Source organism: Eimeria acervulina, genomic scaffold (genome assembly GCF_000499425.1).
Source record: "Eimeria acervulina Houghton genomic scaffold, Eah_scaff483, whole genome shotgun sequence".
Lineage (NCBI taxonomy): Eukaryota > Apicomplexa > Conoidasida > Eucoccidiorida > Eimeriidae > Eimeria > Eimeria acervulina.
Window position 1 is genome coordinate 1 of NW_013547308.1, and position 10,000 is coordinate 10,000.

General features: G+C 41.2%; 1 protein-coding gene across 1 annotated transcript in view; it reads right to left on the reverse strand.

The window, feature by feature from the left end:
- Positions 1–1,102: 1,102 nt before the first annotated feature.
- EAH_00040090 (translation initiation factor IF-2, putative) overlaps positions 1,103–10,000 on the reverse strand; it is a gene marked incomplete at both ends in the record, with an annotated part of 9,247 nt that continues 349 nt past the window's right edge. Inside the window, 13 exons of the mRNA XM_013391880.1 lie at positions 1,103–1,153; positions 1,413–1,622; positions 2,056–2,206; positions 2,756–2,939; positions 4,376–4,598; positions 6,210–6,410; positions 6,630–6,764; positions 7,089–7,213; positions 7,425–7,787; positions 7,915–8,332; positions 8,483–8,625; positions 9,056–9,521; positions 9,697–10,000. The exon at positions 9,697–10,000 is cut by the window's right edge and continues 17 nt beyond it. Coding sequence (XP_013247334.1) covers positions 1,103–1,153; positions 1,413–1,622; positions 2,056–2,206; positions 2,756–2,939; positions 4,376–4,598; positions 6,210–6,410; positions 6,630–6,764; positions 7,089–7,213; positions 7,425–7,787; positions 7,915–8,332; positions 8,483–8,625; positions 9,056–9,521; positions 9,697–10,000 — 2,974 coding nt within the window. The remainder of the gene's footprint in view (positions 1,154–1,412; positions 1,623–2,055; positions 2,207–2,755; positions 2,940–4,375; positions 4,599–6,209; positions 6,411–6,629; positions 6,765–7,088; positions 7,214–7,424; positions 7,788–7,914; positions 8,333–8,482; positions 8,626–9,055; positions 9,522–9,696) is intronic.

Below are 10,000 nucleotides of genomic sequence, written 5' to 3' on the forward strand. Positions count from 1 at the left end.
ATATATATATATATATATATATATATATATATATATGCATAAATGCATATAGTAACATATATGCATATAGTACGTATATACAGATATATGTACATAATATGTATATACAGATATATGTATATAATAGATCATTTGAATGTATTAACAAAGAAAAATAAAAAATGTATGAAAATTTTGTCCGATTATTGTTGTGCGTTCAGGTAGAAGAGAAAGGCAGAGCAATGAGCCTCAAATCCCTCGGTGTATAGACAAACCCTAAACCCTAAACCCTAAACCCTAGAAACAGCGACTGCAGCGAGTTGTTCCTGCTCTTATGCAGGTACCTGCTGCAGCAGCAGATGCAGATGCAGCAGCAGTAGTAGCTGCTGCTGCTGCATTAACAACAGATGGGAATGCTGCAGCAGCACCAACTGTGTATGCTGCTGCAGCAGCAGCAGGTGCGTCTGCTGCTGGTTTTTGTTTTTTTATCTCTCAATTCTTTTTGCTGTCAATGGCTACGCCGTTACTGTTGCAGCAACTGCTGCTGCTGCTAGTGCTGCTCTTAGTGTTGCTGAAACTGTTGCAGCTGCTGCTACTAGTGCTGCTGATGCTACTGTTATTGCTACTGTTGCAGATGCTGCTACTGTTGCTGTTGCTGCTAGTGCTGCAGCTGCTGCTACTGTTGCTGCTGCTGCTGCAAGACAAAATGCAAGGAAAACATCCAACTAAATATTTGTTTGTTTGTTTTGATGGCGATGCTGCCTGCGGCTTCACAAAGACTGTACATACACCGCAGGCCCCCTAACTTGCTGCAGCAAACTCGTGCGTACTGCAGCAGAAGCAGCAGCAGCAGGTGTACTAAGTTCTTGTTGCTGATGCTGCTGCTGCTAAGGAAACAAAAAAGCTGAGGCGGGTCTTGCCGCTGCAGCAACACATCACTTCAAATACCGCATATGTTGCTGCTGCTCTGCTGCTGCAGCAAAATCTGCTGCCGCAGCAACGGCTGCTAATTGCTTCAAAGCTGCTGAGCTGCTGCTACAACAACGGCTGCTAATTGCAGCAAAAGCTGCTGCTGCAGCAACGGCTGCAGCAACAGCAGCAGCAGCAAGAAGCCCCCTTATTTTCACGGAATATCGAGCAGCTTCTTTATGTGCACAACAGTACGCCAGTCGTCCTGAAGCAGCAGCAGCAGCAGCAGCAGCAGCAGCAAATGATGATGGTGTACTTATCCTTATTTATTTATATTTATTTATATTACTATAATTATATTAATTAACTTTGTGAGTTCATCCCTGAAATGTTCTTTTAAACAATCGATAGAAGACGTTATCTATATATATGTACACTGTATTATACATACATATATATATATATATTTATACAGTTTTAAATATATATTTATTTATTTCTATTTAATTATTGATATTAATTACCTTTGTGAGTTCATCCCTGAAATGTTCTTTTAAACAATCGATAGAAGACCTAGTAAGTCTGCTAACGATTTTATTCTTAAGATCAAAATGCCTGCCAACCATGATGTTGGGCTCCCCTACAATTTTTAAACAAACTTCAGCGCCTGCTCGCGCAACATCTACAGCTTTTCTGTTTATTTCTACAGACGCAACTGTTCCTATCCGCAGATCCTTCAAAATAAACAAACACATCTTATCACTTAAAAAAATGATTAAACGGTAGATATATAGATATATGTATATATATATATATACATATTTATATATATACATATATACATATATATATATATATATACATACATGCATATATATATATATATACAGGAAGGCAATTAATATATTTTATACATAAACAACAGAAAAAGTATTATCCATGCAACAATTCATATGTACATATAAATATATATACACGTACATAAACAAACACATATAAATATTATATATATATATATATTTGTAATGCACTTGTGTAGAGAAGTTAAAAACAAGTAATATGCAACATCAGCGAAAGCAGCAGCAGCAGCGTGAAAATCAGCAGCAGCAACGAAAGTAGCAGCAGCAGCAGCAGCAGCAGCAAGAGCAGCAGCAGAGTGTGATTTACTCCTTTTTCGGGTACACAGAGAGGCGTGCCGACTTTAAGAATGCCTTGCTCAACAGACACCCCAACGACAATCGGATCTTTCTTATTAAATATATACTGCGGTAATACCGATAAGACGCAAGGAAAGACAGCTGTCTGTTCCACCTCCTTCCTGAATCACAAACAAACAAACAAATAAATAAATTAATATTAATTAAATACATTAATATATCCTATATATATACTTGTATATACTCATATATGTATTATATATACTTCTATATATTCGCCTATATACATATATATATAAATATGTATATATGCATTTTTTGATTATTATGCATTACTGGCACAGCAAATAATGATATGAATAAAGACAACTATAAATTATAATTATAATTATAAATTATAATAATAGAAATATTATTTTACTTGTACTACAACAAACTGTGCGAAGGCATCGAAGAGATGATTAAAAATATAGAGATAAATAAATATAAATATATATATATATATATATATTAATATGGATATGCATATATATATATATAGAATTATGTTTGACTGAAGAACTGTGTAAATGCATCAAATAGATAGATAGATAGATAGATAGACAAATAAATAAACAAATAGATAAATAAATAGATAAATAATTAAATAAATAGATAAATAAATAAGAGTAAAGAATTACTTTTTATTTTGTTTGACTTCATTGAAGTACTGCGTAAAAGCATCGAAAAGATGATAAATAATCTCAGCAGCAAATATTTTAACTCCGAGTATCTTTGCTTCTTTTACTGCTTCTGCATCTATCTTCACATTGAAAGCTAATATGCATGAGTACTCTGGCTTTCCTTTCTCTCGCATTACAGATGCTCTCTTTATATCTTTCTTCTGCACAGTACCTGAAAATAATAACAATACACAAATATATTTACTCGGCTTTAAAAAAAAATAAATAAAATTCTTCATGTCTTTCTTCTGGGCGGGTGTCGATAGTAATAAAAATAAATTAAATAAATAAATAAAATAAATCAGTAAAACAAACAGATAAATAAATATATATATAAATAAATAAGTATATATATATATATATATATATATATAAACAAATACACAACATGAACATATACAACAAACCCGAACAAAACCAGCAAGAAAAGAAAGAGAGTAAAACATAGAGGAATAATAAACCGACCAAACAAAGCAGATAAAATAGAGCAAACAAGCAAAACAAACAAAAGAACAGAAGATGTGTGGAAGGAGACAGAAGAAAATAAAAAAAGCAAAAAAAATATCTTCGGCTGTCTCTTCCTCTTTCTCTTCCACCCTTCCACATCAACGCCAGAGACATCTTCACTCCGACGCCGTACACACACAGGTGGAGACTAAATAAAATAATTAAATAAATATAGCTTAATAAATAGAAATATATAAATAAATCAATAAATAAGAAATAAATTAATAATAATAGGCGATTAAACGAACAAGAAAGAACACATAGCCATAGAAATACACAAAAACATGCATAAACAGATAAATTAGTATAAATAAATAAATAATTTATATCAACAAATAAAAACAAACATAAAAACAAATAAAATACAAAAGTTATTAAAAGCAATAATGGAGACAGACGAAACAGACGCAGCAGTGGCTGCAGCAAATGTAGCAGCAGCGAGAGCAGCAGCAGCAACAGAATACAGACGAGATTCAAACAGCGACAAAACGAAACAGACAGACAAAACAAATAAAAAGTAATAAGATAGACAGGGAAGGCATGTTGGAGTAGAAGAAAAGGAATAAATAAACAGTAAAAAGAAATAAACAATAAACAGACGGAGACAGCAGATAAAAAAAGCAGCAAAATAACAACAAAGAGACAAAGAGAGAAAAAATCAAGCAGCAAAAACAAAAGATAAATAAGCACGAAGGCAGCAGCAAGTAAATAAGAGAGTAAAAGCAAACAAAACAAACAAATAAGCAGAAAGATGTGTGGAAGGAGACAGAAGAAAATAAAAAAAGCAAAAAAAATATCTTCGGCTGTCTCTTCCTCTTTCTCTTCCACCCTTCCACATCAACGCCAGAGACATCTTCACTCCGACGCCGTACACACACAGGTGGAGACTAAATAGAATAAATAAATTAAATTAAATAAATATAAACATAAATATAAATAATTAATTAAATAATTAAAAGCAAATGACCCAATACAAACAAAAGAGAAAAAAACGGAAAAAAAAGTAGACATCAAACCAAAAACCAGCAGCAGCAGCACCAGCAGCAGCAGCAACAGCAGCAGCAGCAACGGCAGCAGCAGCAAGACAATTAAATGGCTCACCGATGCTGACAGCAAATACAGGTATTTTACATTCCTCAAGATAAACAAGAAGAGCTTCTAACGATCCGAGTGTAGAAGCAACAACAAACACGCCGCTGCCTGAGCTATCAACGTTCTTAAATACTGAAGACATCTCGCCCATTACTTCTCCCTCTAACTCAGCTATATTCTCTCCTTCTTCAGCAACTAATAAAGATGTGCCTGCAACAGCTTCATCTAAACCCTGAACAGCAGCAATAATCCAGCAGCAGCAGCAGCAGCAAATCCAGTGCACCACCACCACACGCAAGAACAGCAGCAACAACGAAACAAAAGACAGTTCCGCAGCAGCAATATCAACGGCAACAGCAGCAATATCAGCAGCAACAGCAGCATTATAAGCAGCAGGAGCAGCAATATCAACAGCAACAGCAGCAATACCAGCAGCAGCAGCAGCAGTATAAGCAGCAGGAGCAGCAATATTAGCAGCAGCAGCAGCAGCAGCAGGCAGCCTACCGGCGCAACAATCTTGACACCCATGGAAGCTTCAACATAGGGATGAGAAATATATTCGCCTTTGACTCGCAGCTCTTTCAAAGGCTGCGGCGTCAGCAGCGTCCTCACAGTCGTAGTTATTGGGCCGTGCAGCCCGCAGCAAACAATTCTGTCTCCTTCGTATAATACACCCTGCACTAATATCACGTCGATTGTCGTACCCAAACCCTGCAAACAATCATACATATATATATATATATGTATATATTATATTTATATATAGTTTTATGTTCATATACTTCAAGAGCAATATTTTCTATTGCTGTTCCGAAACCCAGCAGCATCATGAGCAGCAGCAACAGCAGCAGCACCAGCAGCAGCACAAACAGCTCCAGAACCACAACTACAAACAGCAGCAGCAGCAGAAGCATCTCCCGCAGCAGCAGCAGCAGCAGGCGCATCTCCCGCAGCAGGAGCAGCAGCAGGCGCATGAGCAGGAGCAGGAGTATATACCTCGATGGCTTTGACTTCAAGGATTGTGCACTGTAAGTTTCTGCCTCTGGCTGTGTTGTTGTTGAGATGAGCATCTTCTTTGCAATCAAAGATTGAAGGCAGTTTAGTAATTGTTTTCTGCATAAGTGTTTGGTTTAAAGAACATATCAAATGTACTAAGTCAGCAATTCCCTCTCCTGTCTGTGCTGATGTCGGTACGACAGAAACAAAACGGCGTACATCTTTATTCAACCAATATAAAGAGCAATTAAAACCCTCTTCTGATAGCTGCAACAATAAACAAACAAACAAATATATATATATATATATATCTATTCGTTTTATGTTCAAACTATTCAATCCTCTCTCTGTCTATTTATTTATTTCTCTTTCTCCTTCTCTTTTTTATACATAAAAATAATAAACAAAAACAGATATAGAGACAGAAGAAGAGATAAGAATAGAGAGAGAGATATAGAGAGAAGAAGAAAAACAAAGAGAGAAGAGAGACAGAAGAACGAGGGAGAAATAACAATAAAAGAGATACACACCCTAAACCCTAAACAAACAAAAACACAGAGACAACAGACAGAGACAGACAGACACACAGACAGGCAGACAGAGACAGACAGACAGAGACGAAGCAGACAGAAGAAAAGAAAGCCGAAAAATAAAAAAAGAAAGTGAAGTAAAAACAAACAGAGAGAGAGAGAGAAAGAGAGACAAAAAACAAAGCAAGACAAACCAAAAGCCTTCATGATAAACTGTAATAAAAATAAAAATAAACAAAAAAATAATAAAATAACAATAAAATAATAATAAAATAATAATAATAATAATAATAATAATAATAATAATAGCAAGATACCTGCAGCTGTACACCCTCCCATCGTGTATAGAATTCTCCTCGCGTCTCATCGGTTTGCTGCTGCAGCAGCTGAGCGAAGTTCGAGCCCCAGTCTGTCTCCTTCCAGCCGTATAATCTGTCGACTTTGTTTAACGCAATAACAAACGGACAGCGCCGCTGACGCAGTAAAGATAAAGACTCTTTTGTCTGCAGCTCCATCCCCTACACATATACACACAATACTAAACACCGTTTCTATTAGATTATTATTTAGTATTATTTATTATTTGTTATTATTATTATTTGTTATTATTATTATTTGTTATTATTATTGTTTGTTATTATTATTTATTATTATTTATTATTATTATGTATTATTATTATTTATTATTATTATTCGTTGTTACTATTAATTATTATAATAAATAAATAACATCTTACATGCATAATATCTACAACGAGAATAGCTATATCACATAAAGAAGAGCCGCGTGCTCTTAGATTAGCGAAGGAGGCGTGGCCGGGTGTATCAATGATTAATAAACCTGGCAGACGCAAATCTGCTGCTGCATCTATCTGCAGCAAACACATACACAGCAGCAGCAGCAGCAGCAGACGATGCAGCACTAGCAGCAAACGGTGCAGCGGGAGCAGCAGAAGAAGGAAAAGCAGCTGCAACAGAAACAGAAAGGGTGAGAGTTGTTCTGTATGTGTCGTTAGCTAAGGCCGCAAACCCTTGCTGCTGTTGCTGCTGTTGCTGCTGCTGCTGCTGCTGCTGCTACTACTACTGCCGCTCCTAATACCGCTGCTGTTGTTACTACTCCTGCTCCAACTCTTGCTGCAAACTGCTGCTGCTGCTGCTGCTGCTCCTGCTGCTGCTGCTGCTGCTGTAGAGTATACCTTGCTGCACTGCTCCTTGAGCGCTTCTTTGGGGAAGAAGGTGGCGCCAATTTGCTGCGTAATTCCGCCCGCCTCCCCCAACTGGACATTCGTTCGCCGCAACTTGTCCAGCAACTTCGTCTTCCCTATGCACAAACCCTAAACCCTAAACCCTAAACCCTAAACCCTTGAAACCCTAAACCCTTGAAATCCTAAACCCTAAACCCTTGGAATCCTAAACCCTTGGAATCCTAAACCCTAAACCCTAACTACTACTACACCACAATACACCTAATAAAACTTAATTAATAAACCCTAATTAATAAACCCTAAACCCTAAACCCTAAAATATATCACCTGTGTCTACATGCCCCATGATACAGCAAATAGGAGAACGTAAAGTCGGTTGTTGTTTGCTCTTGCTGCTGCTGCTGGTTCCTGCTGCTGCTGCTGCTTCGGTTGTCGCTGCAGCAGCACTCGTGGTCTCCGATGTGTCTGCTGTTTTTGCTGCTGCTTCTGTTTCTGTTCCTGCAGCAGCAGCACGCTGCTGCTCCTTCACCTGCTGCAGCGCCTGCTCCATTGCTGCTCTCCTCCTAACATCACCAACCTGCTGCGATCTCTTCTTCTCTCCTGCTGCTGCTGCTGCTGCTGCTGCTGCTGCTGGGCTCGTCTGATTGGGCCCCACTTCCTCCAGGAGAGACTCCCAATCATCAACAGCAGCTGCATGCATGCGCACACATACACACTCTGCTGCTACTGCTGCTGCTGCTACTGTTTCCATCACTGCTGCTGCAGCAGCAGCTACAGCAGCAGCTGTGGTTGATGCTGCTAGACGGTTGTGTCTTACGCTCATCTGATTTGTTCTGTGTAGAAGTTTGCTGCTGCTGCAGCAACTCGAGCTCTTGTTGCAGCTTGAGGAGGCGCTCCTTCTCTGCAGCTTCTGCTGCTGCTTCGCGTTGCTGCTGCTGCTGCTGCCGCCTCTCTCTCTCTCTTTTCTTTCTTTCTTTGTCTGCTGCTGCTTTGCTGCTGCTACCAGGAGATTCTCCTTGAGGCGTTGCTGCTCCTCCTGCTGCTGCAGGAGACAAAGCAGCAGCAGGGACGAGACCTTGCTGCTGCAGCTGCTGCAGATACTGCTGCTGCTTCTTCAGGCGCTGCTGCTCTTTTGCTGACAGCAGCTTTCCTTCTTCTTTTAATTTTTGTCTCCTCTCTGCTTTTTTCTTTGCTTTTAACTCCCTCTCTTCTCGCTTCAGCCGCTCCTCCTCCTCCTGCCTAAACCAAACACACATGCAGCTGCTGCTGCTGCTGCTGCAGCTGCTGCTGCTGCTGCTTACTCCGCTGCTGCTGCCTAGGCCAGCGAGCAGACAAAATAATGCAAGGGCCGTTCCAACCCTAAACCCTAAACCCTAAACCCTTACTTTTTTCGTAGTTCCTCCTCCTCCCTGCGGATTCTTTCTTCTTCTTCCTGTTGTTGCTTCTGCTGCTGCTGCAGCAGCAAAAGCCGCTGCTGTGCAGCACGGGCAGCAGCAGACAAGGGCCCCTTCTTCGCTGCTGCTGCAGCCTGAAAAAGAAAGCAGCAGCAGCAGCAGTCAACGCAACCCCACACCCTAAGCTTCCCCTCACACTTGCTGCGGCTATAACGGCGAAGCAGCAGCACCCCACATCAGCCGCAGCATCCGACAGCAGCAGCAGCAGCAGCAGCAGCAACAGCAGCAGATTTATTGCGTGGTTTTTATAACAAGAGGAGTTTGGCCGCTCCCCCTGTCATCTTCATACCGCCGTTTGCTGTTGCAGCAGCAGATTTCCCCAAAGACAAAGCAAAGCCCTTTAGGGATCCATCTAACCTGCTGCTGCTGCTGCTGCTGCTGCTGCAGCTGCTGCAGCAGCAGCTGTTACTGCAGCAGCAGCAGCCAACGCAAATAAATGAAAGCAGCAAAAGACAAAGGGATAAAGAGAGAGAAAATAAATTAATTAAAACAAAAGGAAGAGACCTACGGGCTTCGCTGCTGCTTCGTCGCTAGATGAAGATGACTGCTGCTGCTGCTGTTGCTGCTGCTGCTTCTTTTTCTGTCTTCGCTGTGCTGCTCGGCTCAAACGGCCTGGGCCTGCTGCTGCTGCTGCATCTTCTTCCGCTGCTGCTGCAGCAGGGCTTTCTCCTGCTGCTGGAGACGCTGCTGATGCTGCTGCTGCTGCAGGTGATGGTGCTGCTGCGGGCGAGCCTGTTGCTGCTGCTGCTGGAGGCGTCTTGCCCTCTATTTCCTGCAGCAAGGCATCGATATCAGAGTCTGCTGCTGCTGCTGCTGCTTTTCCTTTCTTCCCCTTTGCTGCTGCTGACGCCTTGGGTGCTGCTTTTGCTGCTGCTTTTGCTGCTGGTTTTGCTGCTGCTTTTGCTGCAGCTTTTCCTTTGGGCGGTGTAGGGGCTTCGATCTCCTCTAACAATTTATCGATGTCTTCATCCTGGTGTACATACACCGCAAACATGAAGCAGTACATGCTGCTGCTGCTGCTGCTGTCAAGGATAAAAAAACAGCAGCAGATTATCGGCAGCAGCAGCAGCACCAGGCCTATTGCTGCTGCTGCTGCTGCTACTGACGGAGTTGCTGCAGACTCTGTTGCTGCTTACGAAGCTCACCTCAGGAGAGCGTTTCCCCTTCTTTGCTGCTGCAGCAGCAGCAGCAGGAGACACTCTTGAAGCAGCAGCTGCTGCTGCTTTCGTCCGGGGAGAGGTAGACGCCTTGGGCGCTTCTGCTGCTTCCGCGTCAGAAGCATCACTGGCTTCGCTGCTGCTGCTGCTGTTGCTGCTGCTGCTGACACTGCTGTCGCTGTCGCTGGTGTCGCTGCTGTCGCTGTTGCTGCTGCTGCTGCTGCTGCCGCTACTGCTGGATGAGAGCGGCACAAACTTCTGTCTCGGCTTCGCGATCACTGACTCTTCACTG